The sequence below is a fragment of the Pelophylax lessonae genome (assembly GCF_965119305.1).
Source record: "Pelophylax lessonae genome assembly, chromosome: 4".
NCBI classification, from domain to species: domain Eukaryota; kingdom Metazoa; phylum Chordata; class Amphibia; order Anura; family Ranidae; genus Pelophylax; species Pelophylax lessonae.
The window spans coordinates 243,851,403-243,870,547 of NC_138771.1; the positions used below are offsets into that span (position 1 = coordinate 243,851,403).

At 42.8% G+C, this 19,145-nt stretch overlaps 1 protein-coding gene across 1 annotated transcript in view; it reads right to left on the reverse strand.

The window, feature by feature from the left end:
* NELL2 (neural EGFL like 2) overlaps nt 1–19,145 on the reverse strand; it is a 450,032-nt gene that overhangs the window by 36,343 nt on the left and 394,544 nt on the right. The window contains exon 16 of the mRNA XM_082256070.1: nt 5,790–5,930. Coding sequence (XP_082112196.1) covers nt 5,790–5,930 — 141 coding nt within the window. The remainder of the gene's footprint in view (nt 1–5,789; nt 5,931–19,145) is intronic.

Sequence of the window (19,145 nt, forward strand, 5' to 3'; positions counted from 1 at the left end):
TACGAGCTGGCACAAGGTACCAGCGCATAAGCACCTTATAGTTGGTTTCGGAAGCCACTATATTTTGGGAGGCTGTCTTTGTCGTCTGCCAGATCTTGGACCAGTCTGCAGGCTCAAGTGTAATGCCCAAGTCCCGTTCCCATTTGGACGTATATGCTGGGAGAGCTCGGGTTAGGGGTTCAGAAAGTTTAGAGTAAAGGAGGGATATTAGACCTCGGGTGTGTGGGTCATGGAGACAGGTGTGTTCAAATGAGGTCAAGGTGGGTAAAGATGTGTCTGTACGTATGCAGCGGGATAGGAAGTGTTTAATTTGTAGGTAGCGGAAGATCTCAGAATTGGGGAGTTGGTGTGAGTCTTGGAGAGTCGGAAAGGATTTAAATGTATCGAAAACGATCAAGGAGTGGGCCCGGAGGAGGCCAGCTGCCGACCAACGTTGAAAAGAGGATGGGGATTCCCAAGCTGGGGGGAAGGATGGGTTGTGGAGGTAGGAGAGAAGCGGGTTATGGGGCGACAGAAGCTTATACTTGAACTTTAGGGTGTCCCAAAGGTGCAGGGAATGGCGTAGAATGGGGTTGGTAATCGATCTGCGATCAGAGGATTTTAACCACAGTAGGTTGGCCACCGATAAAGGATCACATTCGACCGCTTCGAGGGCCACCCATAGGGGAATTTCCCGAGTAGCGTGCCAAGTGGTCAGCTGGGCTAGTTGGGCTGCCTGGTAATATTTGGCGAACTGGGGGAGGCCCAGCCCGCCCTGCAGTTTGTGGAGGTGAAGAATCTGTCTGGATACCCTGGGTCTAATTTTACCCCAAACGTAGGAGAAGGTCCGGCTTTGGAGCTGACACAGGTAGTAGGAGGGGACATGTAAGGGCAGAACCCGAAACAGGTACAATATTTTGGGCAGCAAGGCCATTTTAACAACTGTGATGCGACCCATCCAAGCTAAGGGAAGTGAGGACCAAGTTTGCATAAGCCTAGTTAGGTGTTGTAGCATAGGAGGATAGTTAGCTGCATAGAGGTCAAGAGGGTCAGCCGTGAGCTTTACTCCTAGATAGGGAATGTGGTGAGTGGCCCAGGAGAAGGGGAGCACCGATTGTAGTTGTGTGAGGAGGGGCGCAGGCAGGGAAATATTGAGTGCTTTGGATTTGTGGGTGTTGACCACCAGGCCAGAGATATGGGCAAATTGTTGCAAAATGGCTAGGAGATTGGGAGCAGAGGTGAGTGGGGAGGTGAGGAATAGAAGGATGTCGTCTGCGAATAAGCATAATTTATGATGGTGACCACCCAGTTCAATTCCTGTTATATTCTGGTTGGAACGGATCTTATGGGCAAGGGGCTCGATTGCAAGTGCAAAAAGGAGAGGGGATAGGGGGCAGCCCTGTCTAGTGCCACAGCCTATGGTGAAGGTAGAGGACTGGAAGCCTGCATAGCGAATAAAGGCAGAGGGGGTAGAATATAATGATGAGATCCAGGATAGGAAATGGGGGCCGAAACCCCAGATGCGTAGCACCGATTGCAGGTAGTTCCATGATAAAGTGTCAAAGGCTTTCCGAATATCAAGGGAGACAAAGCACGCAGGGATGTGGCGACGGCGGGCTTGGTAGGCAAGATGCCTGACTGTATTTTCTATTCATTTTTCAAATCATCTGATGAATAAAAGTGTGAGTTTTCATGGAAAACATGAAATTGTCTGGGTGACCCAAAACTTTTGAACGGATATATATATATATATATATATATATATATATATATATATATGTGTGTGTTTTTTTAGCAGAGACCCTAGGGAATAAAATGGAGGTTGTTGCAACTTTTTATGTCACATGGTATTTGCGCAGCAATTTTTCAAACGCTTTTTTACACGAATTGAAAAAAATCAAAACACTAAAATTAGCCCACTTTTTTTGTATAATGTATGTGCTGATACCCAACGTGCTTCTTTTTTTATAATTGCGCACACACTTAGAATGGTGCCAAACTTCGGTACCTAAAAATCTCCATAGGCAATGATTTAAAAATGTTTACAGGTTACCTGTTTAGAGTAACAGAGGAGGTCTTGGGCTAGAATTGTTGCTCTCACTCTAATGTTCGTGGAGATGCCTCACATGTGGTTTAAACACCGTTTACATAAGTGGGCACAACGTACATATGAGTTCGCTTCTGCGTGCAAGCACGCAGGACTAGGGGTGCTTTAATTTTTTTCATGGTTTATTTTTTTTAATCACTTATTTTTGTTACAGGGGGTGTAAACATTACTTGTAATAGAATAGGGCATGACAGGTTCTCTTTACAGAGAAGGATGGGGTCAATAATGACCCCAAATCCCTCCTCTGGCCTATAAAGAGAGGTTAAAAAAAAAAGCGATCTCAGTCTTTCCTATTTAAATAAATCGCAGTGTTTACATTTGCCGAGGCTGGATGTGACATCATAACGCTGCGCCCGGCCTCCTAAGGCCATGGAGAGTACCGGGGACCATCTGGTCGGCAGTATTCTCAATGGTAAACTTCCACCACCAGCTGATTCATTCCCTGGCTCGCTGATCGCACAGGCGAGCCGGTAGAGGGTGTGGGGGGTGGCCGCTACCTGTATAAACAATCATTATGCCACTATGAATGTTTTTATGGTGCAGGGAGTCGCTGGCAGAAAAAAAAAAAGATATCTGAATGATGCCTGCAGTTGCAGGCATCATTCAGATATCCCCTCTCAAAGTCCAGAAAGTTATATGATGTCCAGTGGGTGGGAAGTGGTTAATATTAGGTATTCTCTGTAAAGTGACTTTTCATGTAACGTCACCCTATTTCAATATCTACAGGTTAAAGCTTCAGTTCACATAAAATTTCATATTTAGGCGCAGTCTGATGGACTGCATCCACCCCTGACTCCTTCTAATACTTGAGGATTCCAGCTGCAAGATTGTCCTGCTGCAGTTCCTAAATGGTTTCTAGCCACTTTGGAAGGTCCCTACGTCTACTCTTAATAGATTTGCCAATATATAAAATAAACTTAAACAGAAGATCTACACCTGACGGACATGATAAGAAAACACCATCAGCCTTAGGCTCGGTTTACACATATGCAGTGTGGGAAACGCAGTGAATCTTGTGCATTTCCCACACCACATTGGAACCGCAGGGGTGTCAATGATAAGTTGACACCACAAAATGGTTTGCAAAATGCAGTGCGATTAAATGAATCGGATTGCATAGGCGCAAACACCCATGCGATCCGATTCCCGTGCAGGTTTAAAAATGGGTCCTGCACCTGCGAATTTGGTGTGATTTGAGCCATACAAATGAATCAGGCTGGGTTCACATACTGTATATGGGGTGACGGACACCGCGTGTGATTCGGATAGGAATTGCACTGCATTCTTATTCAAATCACGTGTTGTCTGTGCAGTGTGATTCCTATCTGAATCACACACGATGTCCGTCACTATATATACCACACCCGGCCTGATTCATTTGAATGCTCAACTGATATTCTTAAGTGATTAACCCAAAGAAACCAATCAGATGGCATCTTCAGAAAGGTTATCTTGACAGAGAACAGTCTCTAGGACGGTGACAGCAAACCTTGGCACCCCACATGTTTTGGAACTACATTTCCCATGATGCTCCATTACACTGCAGAGTGCATGAGTATGATGGGAAATTTAGTTCCAAAACATCTGGGGTGCCAAGGTTCGCCATCCCTGCTCTAAGGTAAGTGGTTAATGAAACCGCAAAACTGAATGTTGCTGTATTGTTTAAGGCATGTGGCCTAACATGTTCAGAAAAATAGGGACTTACAAATGACACAGCGAAAAAAAAAATGCTGCAAAGGAAGAATATGTTTTTCACTGCACTTTGCAAAAAAGGTGGACGCCAAAAAATAGTTCTGGGAAGCAACAAAGTAGTACCATATGGTGTCCACACAGACGTAATAACATATACTGAGAACTACACTCAGCACACAAACAAGAGCAGTGCTACTGTGCAGCATCCAAACAGACAAGTGAAGTGCTACTGTGCAGCATTCATACATACAAAATAAGGACAGATATTGAGAAAGTCACCTAACAAGAGAAGGGGTACCGCACAGTGTTCATGCATACAGAAAAAAAACAAAAACAAATGCGAGAATTAAACCCAGTATACAGAAGACATGAAGAGGGAATGTGTGACTTTACATATGGAGAATAAAATAAGACTCCTATGCAGCATATATTTAAAAAAAAAAATAATAATAATAATGTAGCGCTATGTAAGATCTATAATATCCATATGCAAAATATTGTGAATTTAATTTATTTATTGTTAGTAACCAACAGCAAATTACACATTAACTGCATTTTACACATATTTGAACATATGATTGTGTTGCAAATGCCAAGTTACTTGGCAACTATATAGGGTAGAGGGCTCGTTCAGGTTACTGGTGAAGAGGAGGCATCAAGGTATATTTGTATATTAGAATGTGCAACAGGGTGAGAGGAGTTAAAAAAAAAAAGTGTTCCCTGAATTTTAGGATGAGTTGACATGGCTGCATCTTGTTCTGACCTGATGTCATAGGAGTGAATTGTAGTGGTTTTGGTGTTACTGCACTAGAAGAATCACTTAGAAAAGGAATTCTTTATTAAACAGGCTTGTAGAAACTAAAAAGAAAATAAAAAAAATTGGGTCTGCTTTTAATGTAGTGAATTGAACCTTAGATACGATTTGCTTTCTACCATTAAAGTGCCGTAGATACTGTAGGTAATAGAATAAGGCAGTGATTTTGGTTGCCTGGCAACTCACATACTGTAGGCTGTAAAACAGTACCTAGGGTTTCTGGATATAATCACATCGTATGCTGACAAAGATAGTTCCATATTGAATTTATGTACCAGAGACAGGTTGTTTTAATTGGGTAAAGCAGTGCAAAGAGAAATTGTAATATGCCAAGTGCAGTAACCTCTAGCAACTTTTCAGTCTACTTCCAGTCTTCTCAGCTAAGAGCTAATTTGGGATTGATTACTATAGGTCACAGCAGTATGCATATTACAGTTACCTTTTGCACTGCTCTACTGAATAAGCCAGATGAGACTTATGTACAAAAGAATGAAACGGTAAAGAGAAAGGTAAAGCTGCTGTTAATCGCAGCAATTACTCTGGCTGTAGCTTTCCTTTTTTAACAAGTATTTAAAAAAAAAAAAAAACAACACGACAGCTGTGGCTTTTAATTAATGTAACTGCATATGTATTACACTTGATACAGTTGTTTTGCTTCTGCATTATAATCTACATTATACGGGAAACGATTTTCTAGATGGCAAGCGGTTTTCACTTTCTTTTTATGTGAATTTATTTCAGAATCCTGAAAGATAGTTCCTGACTTTAGTAGATAGTATTGCATTTAGCTGGATGCCAGTTGTAATTCATTTTATATTCTTGGAAGCCTATTCATCACCAGAAAGAATATAATTTGTACTTCAGATAGAAACACTCCACAGTGCTACTCAGCCTTTATTTATGTCAGTTTGCAGAGTGCAGAAACATTCCCAGGGCTGAAATAATGCATTTTTCTCTAATCCCATCTCTCTCTCCTATATGAAAAGAACACCATGGACTAACGTACAGCTAAAACTATACAGTATATCTGGAGTTACAGAACAGTCGGATTGAAAACAAATACATTTCTGTTTCATTTTATTACAATGCGTATATACTAAAGCATTCCACACAGATGGAAAAATATGCGGTTTGTGTATTTGTGCCTTTAACATTATCCCGATAAACTCTTGAAGCACTTATATTACGAATACTGACCTTCACATGACTCTCCACCCAAGGAGAACATCCCATTGTCATGGTAGCCATCTCTGCATTCACAGTGGTACCAGCCTGGTAGGTTAATGCAGTTAGCACGGCTGTCACACTGAACAAATCCTTCAGCGCATTCATCAATGTCTAATAAACACAAGCAAAAAAAAAATAAAAATGAAAAAGCATTTGAAGCGCAAACATGCCATGCTAGTTCATACATCTTTCTGTCATTAGCTACAAGTGGGTAATATATTTCTAGCCTTGGCATTTTGACCATCTCTGTGCCATAGTAAAAGTGGAATTCCAGGCTATAATCTAATTTTAAATCTGCTCCTACCACTTTCTACCTCCTATGCTAACTACCCTGTGGAAAGAAGATATTTCTACTTACCTATCCTTAGGGTGCTCCAGTACAGTCACTTGATTGGCTCCCAGTGGCAGCTACAGAGGAGAGGATGGACAGCCAACAATAGATTCCCAATAATAATAATAATAATAATAATAATATGGGTGACATCACTAAACAGGCATTAAAGCCATTGTTGGCACTCTTTTTTGTCCCCTGAAGCCGGTCACTGGGAAAGTCATGTGACTGGCCCACCCTGAGAACAGGCAAGTATAAACATTTTTGGTCTACAGGGTAATTAGAATAGGAGTTAGAAGAATGGGTGGGAGCAGATTTAAGAGTAGATAGTTATAGCATGGAATTTCACTAAGTTTTTCCATGTACATACATTTTTATCATTTAAAAAATTATGCTAAAGGTTTTGGTTGCCAAATAACAGTTAGAAACAGAACATCAGCACTTCAGCAATATGATACATAAAGCAGTCATGGAACATAAGGAGTTGACTGCTCCACACTTTAGTACAGTGCTTAAGCAAACTTCAGGCTTTTCTTCAGATTTTGAGCTCTGAGGAAGAAGGCATATCCCTCGAAACACGTTAGCCCTTGTTTCTGATGTGACGGGTCATTCAGGTTTTCATACTGAACATTCAGGTTCCCAATTTATTTAGAAACTGATGTTCAAATTATTTTACAACCATGATTATATGTCTTGTGAGTATAACTCTATTCTTTTTCATGAATGGTACCTAAGGCAATACAGAAGGCTGGTTCACCCTTGTTATTTTATGGTTTAAAGGTTTCAGTTACCTAAAACATTTTGTGGTATTTCAGAGGGATATGCTGTGAACTTCACATCCCTGAAATGCATTATTCATATATTCTTTGGAGGTGATGTTGTCACTGGCTTGAGACAGGATTTTACAAAGCGATATATACATTAATCACTCCAAAAAAAGAGGTAAATCTGCCCACAGCCATGCCCTTGCTATTACACAGAACAGAAGATGAAATCTCCCCAATACAGGCACAATTCTTGACCAGAGCTAATCCTTTCCTTCTGCTGTGATAGAAGGAAAACATTCATAAAGCCATGTTACCTTGACTATTTCTAAAAATATGCTTATCATTAAAATGTATAGGGCTTGAACTGCCGACCCCTTTCTAAAAAATGCTAGATGCCTGGTTTCAATATTCACAGACTGGAAATCAGTGCCAAAAAAAAAGTTAGAATTCCTTATCTCTAGTTGCTGCAGTTCATTGACTCATGAAGCTTTAAAGCCAAGGCATTCTCATTAGGAGAGTTTAGCAGTGGTTGCCTACATAATGTTCCCATCAATAGTGTACTTTATGCTTCAATCCGTTCAAACTGTGGCCCTAATGTGTTGGTGCTCAATGCATCTTCAAAAGAAGAATGCAAACAAAACAAAAATGCAGTATTTAGACGTGTTAATGTGAAATTCTTCCTTGTAGAATCACATATGATTTGGTTATCTAATTATGTATGAGCATTTGCCTCAACACCAGGTAATTGCACTTAAACCAATATTATATTTGAGGAATTCCAATAACCTGCAGATCACTAGGATCTGACATCTTTCTGCACACAGCCTACAATTTTCTCCACTCTATTGCGCTCTAAAACCAGACAACACATTCGTATTTTTTATTTAAATTCTCTTTATGCTCTGTTTAATACAGCAATAGCATGCAAACATAATATTAAACTAAATAGAAGCCCTTGTGGACTGGTGGCATTTTTTCACCCTCTTACTTTTTCTTCTTTTCCTATACTTTACTATTTGTTTTTCAGGTGAGAGGTGATTCTGGTGGGTCTTTGGAACTTTCCACCCCAGCTCACCCTCATGGGGTATGGTGGTGTGTCTGCTCTTACATTTGTTCAAGTTTTCCATTTCTTCTTTACACATTATTGTTGATTTAATCGAGGAACATCACCTTATGAAGCCCGATTTTTTGCCTGTTATATGTAGCAGCAGTTTCTTTAGCAGTTTTAAGTTATAGTGTACTGGCTATGTCCACATCCCTCTGGGGTCTATATCAGATCACTTCGGATTGACAGGGATATATTAATACTGGTCGAAATGTGACTTAACGACCACCGGCTGTGATACAGGCTCATTACGTCGGTGTAAAGTTTGATGCTTCTGTTTATCTCTACAGTGCACGCTCTGTTTTGTATTGCTTGAAATTCAAACATTATTGAAAGAATAATAGCCATTGTGTTGTGAAACCTATGACATAGGTATAGAAACAGTTCTTATACTGAAGGGAAATGGCCAGTGTTGGGACATCTCTGTAAGGACTCATTGGTGTATATAGCCTATACATTTACAACCCCAATTCCAAAAAATGTTGTGACACTGTAAAAATGTACATAAAAACAGAATGCAATGATTCGCAAAGTCATTTTATTCATCATAGAAGACATATTAAATATTTAAACTGACAAAATGTATCATTTTAAGAAAATACATTTTGAAATTGATGGCAGCAATATGTATCAAGAAAGTTAGAAAAGGGTAACAAAAAGCTGGCAAACTAAGTGGTACTAACAAGGAAGAGCTGAATGAACATTTTGCAACTAATTAGGTTTCATTAGAAACAGGTCAGTAACCGTAAAAAAAAAAAAAAAACTTAGCTAAATTGTCTCAGAATTAAAGATGGGCAAAGATTCACCCAAGGTAATTACTTTCATAAATGTGCACTTATCTCTTGTATTTCCATACCACTAAGGGGAAAGTTTACAGGCTGGCCTGACACATATTTCACAGATATATAGGATTAGAACTGCTGAGGCAGAGCCTAAAATGCAGCCATACATTGGAAAATGGGAGGAAGAAATTGGGTTGACCTTGAATGAGCAACAAAGAAAAAAAGGTACTGAAGCTGGCACAGGTTTATTCAATGGACACACACAGTGTAGAGATCAATTTTAGGTGGAGATTAATTTTAGCAAGATGGAATATTTTACACCGGTTAGGGCACATAAGTTACCATTATGTTGGAGAGTGTTCAACAAAAGTGGGACTATATTTCACATTTGGTGGGGATGTGTTAAAATACAAGAGTTCTGGAGGTGGATAATTCAGCTGGTTCAAGAAATCACTGGTACTGCGATACCCAAGGAACCATGGATATACTTGTTTCATGGTACAGTTACATAGTTAGTCAGGTTGAAAAAAGACAAGTCCATCTGGCTCAAACAATAAAAAAACAAAAAACGGTAAAGAAAACCCAACCATACAATCCCATATACACAATCCTATACCCGCAGTTGACCCAGAGGAAGGTGAAAACAAAACCCAGCAAAGCATGATCCAATTTGCTACAGCAGAAAAAATTCCTTCCTGATCCCCCGATGGCATTTAGATATTCCCTGGATCAACTTTACCTATAAATATTAGTACCTACCTATTTACTGTATATTATGTACACCCAGGAAAGAATCCAGGCCTTTTTTAAAGCAATCTAGTGTGCTAGCCAGAACCACCTCTGGAGGGAGTCTATTCCACATTTTTACAGCCATTACGGTGAAGAAACCTTTCCATATTTGGAGACAAAATCTGTTTTCCTCTAGACGTAAAGAGTGTCACCTTGTCCTCTGTCTTGACCCTAAAGTGAATAACTCAACACCAAGTTCACTATATGGTCCCCTTATGTATTTATACATGTTGATCATATCCCCCAGTGACTTTAATAGAACAGTTCACTCCCCACTTACTAAACGCAGCCAAAGTTCTGGGGTTTGCAAGAAGTTCCATCTATGGGAAATTGGCTAAGGAGGGTGGAATATATTTGTACTATGGAATAATTATATCATTCTAGTAAGGACTTGATGGAAACATTTAAAGACCTAGGAGAGGTGATTTGAGCTAAAAGAAAACTAAAAAAAAATATTGTGGAGTTGATTGGGGGAAAAAATGAGTAATATGAGAGAAGGAAGAGTTTGAGGCACTGTCATTTTTGAAGGGGGGTATCAGGTGGTAAGGGTTTATGATTGGGGTTTTTTTTTTTGGCGTTGTAAATGCATTTGATAAATATTTATGGTAGATGAGAAAAATGTAAGAAAAAAAAAGTAAACACAGAAAAAAGCATGGCCGGCTGTATGGTGCCTCAAAGCCCCCTTGTTTAAAGGGTAACCCCACTTTCATTGGGAAAAAAATAGCAAATAAACAATATAGCATATACAATTGTGAGACAAATCATATTGTAATTGAATATTAAAAATTATCTTTTGAACTTTTCAATCTGCAGCTCTGTAATTTTCTGAAAATGCAGTGCAATATGGCTACTGTAGGTGCACTGTACACAGAATGTGCACTGAACACACCCCAGAAACATAATTTCCTGCTTGTGTCACTGATGCTTGGCTCACTGATTTTCCCAGAAGTCTGCACTAAGATACAAGTCAGATTTCTGGCATCCCCTGCAACAAAAATGTCATTTTTGATGAGATACTCCCAATAGGAACATGTCTATAGGGATGCAGACCCAGCGGCATTCCTCATTAGAGCTCTGCAGCTGCCACAGCTGAATGAGAATTATGAAACTACTCCCATTAGACCCACTCGGCACAGAGGAGCAAATAGTCTTCAGAATAACAAAAGGTAGGAATGTGCAACAAAGTTTGTTAAAATCCTTGCAATGTACATATAAAGCTGGTTTATTGCATTAATGCACTATGAGCGTCTTCCATTATCTTTTTTAACCGCTTGCCGACTGCTCACAGTATATTTACTGCGGCAGTCAGCCCCTCACAGGCAGAGTGACGTAGGTCTACGTCGCTAGCCTGTGAGGCTCTGGGGAGCGAGCGCGCGCCCGCGGAGGCGCGCTCCCGCTCCCGCGCGGTCACGGACCCCCCCGCGCGTGTGACTGGCAGACCCGATGTCCGCCGGTCACTCGGCGATCGTCGGGGGAGAGGGAGAAAGTCAGGCGGCTTGTGTAAACAAGCTGCCTGTCATTCTCCTCGGTGTAAAGACACTCCAAAGGCAATCCAAAGGTATTGCAAATGTTCACCAACATGAAGAAAAAAAGGCTCCCATAGCGTAAAACCATTTAAAAATTTATTTCAATAAAGGCAAAAAAACTTACAAGAGACCAGGAAGCAAGGAGCAATGTTAGCAGCCGCTGGCCGGGCGGCTTCGCTCGCCCGCACTCTCCGGTCGCAATCCGATGACGTCAGTACGCCGTGACCTGACGACGTTTCGTCACAGATGACGTTTTCAAAGGTGCGGACGGCGCACATTTGCAATACCTTTGGATACATCTGAGAAACAGCAGCTCAAGTCTAGGGTCGGGCCCCGGATGATTGATTACTATACAGACTTGACTGTTATTCCGATTTGGTAAGAGGCGACCCCTACTGGTGTGTCTTGATATTGGCTCCGGGTGCTACACTGGATTGTGATTTGCACATATTTGCTTTACCTTATTCTCACATGGTAAGAGGCGAATCTAGCTGGTGGTGGTTCAGCACCTAATTTTTCCAACATTGCCTTCTTCACTTTGGCCACATATTTATTGTTGTTTGGTAAGAGGCGACTTCAGCTAGAATACGGCATATTTATTTTTGGTGTCAACCCTTATCACACTTTGGTAAGGGGTATTTATCACATAATTATTCACTCTTTTGCATGATTTACTCTTCATTAACTCACTTTCATCAGTGATCAATCATATTGGTGGAGGTTTATTTTACACTCAACCCATCCTTTAAGGAACACTGTGGTGTTTAATAAATTTAGTTTGTTGGGTTTTACGCTATTGCGTTTTTTGCTTTACTTCCATGATCCAATGACCATTGAGCTAATCGTTCACGTGGGCCTGGATCTACTATCAAGGTGACAAGATTTACCTAGAGCATCTGCCTTTATCTTACCTCAATCTGGTAAGCATCTACCCTTAAGGGAGTCTGGTCCTGGATTACATCTTCATTTATTGTTTGGACTGTATGGACTTTACATCTATATTCTATTTTAAACTATTTTTTTCTATTCTATTCATTTCTATTTTTTTTTTATTTTCTATTCAAATTCATTCTATTCGAAATTCGAATTTCGGAAGCCGGTTATTTTCTATTTTTTTTCTTTTCTATTATTTTCTCTTCAATTTTATTTTTCTGTTCTATTCTTTTCTATTCCATTGCTTTTTTCTATTTAATTATGTTCTATTCTATTTTACTCTATTCTTTTCTATTTTATTGTATTGGGTATTATTTTCTATTCTGTTCCGTTTTACTCTATTGTTTTCTATACCATTTTCTATTCTGTTCCATTCCTTTTATATTTGCTTCTGTTTTACTTGATTCTATTCTTTTCTATTACATTCCTTTATTTCCTATACCATTTCACTCTATTCATGTTTTTGAATTAGATTTCAAATTAAAATTTTTCAAATTTTCATTTTGTTACTTCGGATTTGTTTAAATTCATTACTAAAGTGAAAAGATTGTCTGAAATCAAAAACTGGAACAAAATGAACTGCACGTCTTGTTATCCCTTGACCTGCATAAGGCCTTTACATCCCTATTGTGGGATTACCTTTTCTATGCCTTGGAAAGTTATGGGTTTGGCCCGAACTTTCTCAAAATGTATATGCTATATAGCGCACCAGTAGCTAGGCTGTCAGTCAAGGGGTATGGCTCTGATTTTATAGCCATTCATAGGGGCACTTGACAAGGATCAGGGCCGGCCTTTGGGGTGTGCGAGCTGTGCGGCCACACAGGGCACCATGGGCAACAGGGGCGCTGTGCTGTACCATGCCCACAGCACTGCATCTTTTGTACTATGCCCACAGCAATGCCTCTCCTGTACCATATCCACAGCCCTGCAAGTACCATGCCCACAGCCCTGCATCTCCTACACCTTGCCCATGGCCCCTGTATCTCCTGCACCATGCCCGCGGCCCCTGCATCTCCTACACCATGCCCATGGCCCCTGCATCCCCTGCACCATGCCCACAGCCCCTGCATCTCCTGCAACATGCCCGCAGCCCCTGCACCATGTCCGAAGCCCCTGCACCATGCCTGCAGCCCCTGCATCTCCTGCACCATGCTCGCAGATCCTGCATCTCCTGCACCATGCCCGCAGCCCCTACACAATGCCAGCAGCCCCTGCATCTCCTTTACCATGCCCACAGCCTCTGCATCTCCTGCATCATGCCAGTGGCCCCTGCATCCCCTGCACCATGCCCACAGCCACTGCATCTCCTGCAACATACCCGCAGCCCCTGCATCTCCTGTACTATGCTCGCAGCACTGCATCTCCTGTACCATGCCCACAGCCCTGCATGTACCATGCCCACAGCCCTGCATCATGCCTGCAGTCCTGCATCTCCTACACCATGCCCGCAGCCCCTGCACCATGTCCGAAGCCCCTGCACCATGCCCGCAGCCCCTGCATCTCCTGTACTATGCTCGAAGCACTGCCTCTCCTGTACCATGCCTACAGCCCTGCATGTACCATGCCCACAGCCCTACATCATGCCTGCAGTCCTGCATCTCCTACACCATGCCTGCAGCCCCTGCACCATTCCAACAGCCCCTGCATCTCCTACACCTTGCCCGCAGCCCCTGCATGATGCCCGCAGCCTCTGCATCTCCTGCACCATGCCCACAACACTGCCTTTCCTGTACCATGTCCACAGCCCTGCATCTCCTACACCATGCCCACAGCCCCTGCATCTCCTGCACCATGCTCACAGATCCTGCATCTCCTGCACCATGCTTGCAGATCCTGCATCTCCTGCACCATGCCCACAGCCCCTACATCATGCCAGCAGCCCCTACATCTCCTGTACCATGCCCGCAGCCCCTGCATCTCCTGCATCATGCCCGTGGCCCCTGCATTCCCTGCACCATGCCCACAGCCACTGCATCTCCTGCAACATGCCCGCAGCCCCTGCATCTCCTGTACTATGCTCACAGCACTGCATCTCCTGTACCATGCCCACAGCCCTGCATCATGCCTGCAGCCCTGCATCTCCTACACCATGCCTGCTGCCCCTGCACCATTCCCACAGCCCCTGCATCTCCTACACCTTGCCTGCAGCCCCTGCATCATGCCCGCAGCCTCTGCATCTCCTGCTCCATGCCCACAACACTGCCTTTCCTGTACCATGTCCACAGCCCTGCATCTCCTACACCATGCCCACAGCCCCTGCATCTCCTGCACCATGCCTGCAGCCCCTGCATCTCCTGCACCATGCTCGCAGATCCTGCATCTCCTGCACCATGACCGCAGCCCCTACACCATGCCAGCAGCCCCTGCATCTCCTGTACCATGCCCGCAGCCCCTGCATCTCCTGCATCATGCCTGTGGCCCCTGCACCATGCCCACAGCCACTGCATATCCTGCAACATGCCCGCAGCCCCTGCATCTCCTGTACTATGCTCGCAGCACTGCATCTCCTGTACCATGCCCACAGCCCTGCATGTACCATGCCCATAGCCCTACATCATGCCTGCAGTCCTGCATCTCCTACACCATGCCTGCTGCCCCTGCACCATTCCCACAGCCCCTGCATCTCCTACACCTTGCCCGCAGCCCCTGCATCATGCCCGCAGACTCTGCATCTCCTGCACCATGCCCACAGCACTGCCTCTCCTGTACCATGTCCACAGTCCTGCATCTCCTACACCATGCCCGCAGCCCCTGCATCTCCTGCACCATGCCCGCGGCCCCTGCATCTCCTGCACCATGCTCACAGATCCTGCATCTCCTGCACCATGCCCGCAGCCCCTACACCATGCCAGCAGCCCCTGCATCTCCTGTACCATGCCCGCAGCCCCTGCATCTCCTGTACCATGCCCGCAGCCCCTGCATCTCTCTTATTTGTTACAGATATTTTTTTCCACTTTGTGTATGTTTAGGTGACCAGGGGGCGAGGGGTGAGGATGGGGGGGGGGGGGGTCCAACAAGATTAGCTCACACAAGGCGCCTAAACACCTAAGGCTGGCTCTGACAAGGATTCCCCTGTCACCCCCCCCCCTGTAACGATAGATCCTCAAGCAGCCAGCAACAATAGACCCTCCTGAACACACCAGCATCTCTTGCCATGACAAATATTCAGTGCTAGAGGTGCCAACTGCATTCACCTGTGTTCCTGCTGAAAAAAAGCCCTGAAATATGTAAGGTCACACAAAACCACTGCAAAAATGTATAGAGTTTTAGAATTTTTGCTTGGAACTATTTTGATGCCTTTAAGATATTTAGTTAATTTTAAGAACAAAAATACACTATATGGTTAAAAGTACATGGATATTCCTCCAAATGTGTTCAAGTGTTTGTAGTGGCACAGTTAATGCTACAGCATACAAAGACATTTTAGACCTCACCTTTAAAATCAGGGAAAATCCAGATATTCAGGGCATACCATGTGGTGATAGGTTGCATACTATTGTACTATTTGCTGAGGATCTTTTAATGTTTTTTAACATCTCCAACCACTTCCATACCTAATTTATACACAGAACTGACCCATTTCACAATGATCTCGGGTCTGAAGGTCAACAACACAAAATCTTTATCCCTCAATTTAACTCTGGGTGACTGCACCGTCGGTTCCCTCCAACAAAGCTTTCCCTTTAATGGCAACCATCAGAGGTCCTTTATTTAAACATCTATTTAACCTCATCTATTGATACCCTATACCACAGTAATTACCCCCCTTTAAATCAGAAATTGCAGGATGACCTTACCAGAGGAACTTCTAATTCCCCTTGAGGTTCAGTAGGCTGTACTCAAAAATTGACATTTTGCCTAAAATCCTATACTTGTTTTGCACCCTTCCAATATCAATTAACGTGTCTGAGGTATGTCTTTCAACGCAAGCTATTACAATTTATCTGGGGGGACAAGAGACCCAGGGTGAACAGGCATATACTTTTCACCCCAAAGCTGAAGGGGGGCTTGGGAGTTCCAGATTTGACCAAAATTTCTGTATGCTTCTCAGTTGGCTCAATTAATTTCCACTCCAAAAATGTCAACCCTTTGTGGATGCATTTTGAATCCCATCTCCACCGATTAGTTATCTGATGTGCCTGAAAGCCAGAGACAGACCCCGTATATTGTGCCCGATGTGATCTTTTTCTCTTGGGCTATGGGATAGACTAGCAAGCCAAAATGGTTTTTAATTCCCCCCACCCCTAGGCCCCCTTGTTGGGTATTCCGGCCTTTCCCCCTCCTACATTTGCATGGTGGACTAAAATGGTTTATCTGCCTTGCTGACTTCTGTGACCATAAAATAATATTGTCCAAACAGGTCCTGTTGGAGGAGCATCAACTTCCAATAAGGGAGTTATTTTGATACTCCCAAAGTACACACTTCCTGAAAGCTTTCACAAGAAACTGATTTGACATCTTCAGCGCCCATAGAGTATTTGTGTAAGACTTTTGATAAGCATACTGGCCATATCTCTAAAATATACTCAATATTACATGAGAATTTTGTGAAATTGCCCTATATGGAAAGGTGGGAACAGGATTTGGGTGAAGCACTGGATGCTTTAGAATGGGGAAAACTGACTTAATTTAATTCCAAGTCTTCCATTAATACTTTGTTGAGTGAGGCAAATTACAAATATTCTTATGTTGGTTTCTAGTGCCTGTGCACTTGGCGTCCTCTGTCCCGGGGCCTTCTTCCCCTGGTGCTTCCGAAGCTGTGTCCAGGAGGTAATCATTCTGCACATTTTGGATCCACACGTATAATTTAGTATATTCCCACAATTAGGTAAACCTGGCGAAGTCTCAGCAACAGGCTCTTTTAAGGAGACCGGCGGAGGGGACACCGGGATATATGAGACGCTTGATTGCATTTATTTTCACAGCGCTCAGGACTTCCATTGCGAGATTCTGAAAGTCCCCTACAATCACCTTTGAGCTCTTCCTCTTGACAATACCCCACAGATTTGCTATAGGGTTCCGACAACTTTGCTGGCCAATCAAGCACAGTGATCCCATGGTCATTAAAACAGGTGTTGGTACTTTGGCAGTGTGGTCAGGTACCAAGTCCTGCTGGAAAATGAAATCCCCATCTCCATAAAGCTGGTCAGCAGAGGGAAGCATGAAATGCTCTAGAATGTTCTGGTAGAGGGCTGCGCTGACTTTGGACTTGATAAAACACAGTGGACCAACACCAGCAGATGACATGGCTCCCCAAATCATCACTGACTGTGGAAACTTCACACTGGACCTCATGCAACTTGGATTCTGTGCCTCTTCATGCTTCCTCCAGACTCTGGGATCTTGATTTCCGAATGAAATGCAAAATGTATTTTCACCCGAAAATGTGACTTTGGACCACTGAGCAACAGTTCAGTCCTTTTTCTCCTTAGCCCAGGTAAGATGCTACTGACATGGTCTCTGGTACAGGAGTTACTTGACACAGGGAATGTAACAGTTGTAGCCCATGTCCTGGATATGTCTGTGTGTTGGCTCTTGAAGCACTGACACCAGCCGTAGTCCACTCCTTGTGAATCTCCCCCAATTTCTTGTATGGCCTTTGCTTCACAATCCTCTCAAGGCTGCAGTTATTCCTATTGCTAGTGCACCTTTTTCTAGAACACTTTTTCTTCCACCCAACTGTCCATTAATATGCTGGGATACAGCACTCTGAACAGCCAGCTTCTTTAGTCCATGATGATTTGGGGAGCCATATCATCTGCTGGTGTTGGTCCACTGTATTTTTATCAAGTCCAAAGTTTTTGCAATACAAAGAAGAAGAAGGCGCCTCTAAGTGACGCTGATGATACTTTTATTTTGCACACAAAGATAAAAACACTGACAGGATGGACGAACAAAAGCATCATTGCTCGGGGTCCCTTCCTGACCCCGTGGTTCGATCCTCCTAAGCTGTCCAGCAGCAGAGAGATGATGGAATGGAGGAGCCCAACCAGGCGCAGTGATTCAGTCCGAGCCTGCGATGGAACCGCACGAAACGTAATGACGTCAGGGGGCGGTAACGCGTTTGGAAGCATGAGCAGTAGTGCTCCTTCATCAGACCAATGACAGGGAGAAGAGATACCAGAGATTTAAGAGAGGCTAGGGACCGGAAATGGGAAATGGCAAGGAACGGAACGATCAATAGAGGACGAGACACAGGGACAGGAAAGACTCCAAGTCCAGGACTAAAAACAACAGCTGACCGCATTATCTAAAAACATTGTAAAAGAAATGTAAAAATATACGTCCTAATGAAAAGTCTTTCATAAATTAGAACACAAAATGAAAAATGAGTACTGATAAAGAACAATTGTCAAAATGTATATCAAAAAATAAAATAAATTAAAAAAAAATCCAAAACATTTAAAGATAGAAGATATTTTATCTTCATGTGCAAATAAAATAAAAGTATCATCAGCTGCACTTGGAGGCGCCTTCTTCTTTTCCTTGCCTTAACAGCTGGAGTTGCTTCCACCAATCCAGAAGAGCTTCCCCCTGTGTCAGCGTGGTACCCCCGCATGATTATTGAAGTCCATTCACCTCTTTTCCCCTCCTTTTTCCACCATTATCAAGGATTGCTTTTCTAAATGGAAGCGCCATTTGCTCCATTTAAATTTTTGCAATGGATGTTGTACTTATTTTACATTTTTTCATCAGATTTCTAACAGTAAAAATTATTGGAAAAGAAAAAAAGTAAACAGAAAAGGGGAAAAAAAAGTAAAGATGGGCAGAGGTTAATTTAAGTTGATTACTTTCATAAGTGTGCACTTATCAATTGTTTTATTTCCATACCACTAAGGGGAATATTTCCTACAGACTCACACATAAGGCAGCCAGCTAAATTCCAGGCAAAAGGTGACTGGAAACATTTCTTTACCCACACTCTCATATTTGCTGGCACAAATAAACGTAATAAAGAAGACAGACACCAAGTAAATGTTTCCTATTAGCTGATTGCAAGCAATATATGCATTTCCTTTAAGTACACTGTCAGGCCTACAAAATTACATCTTGAGAATTTCCATTTGCATTGCAGTTTTTTTTTTGACAGTGT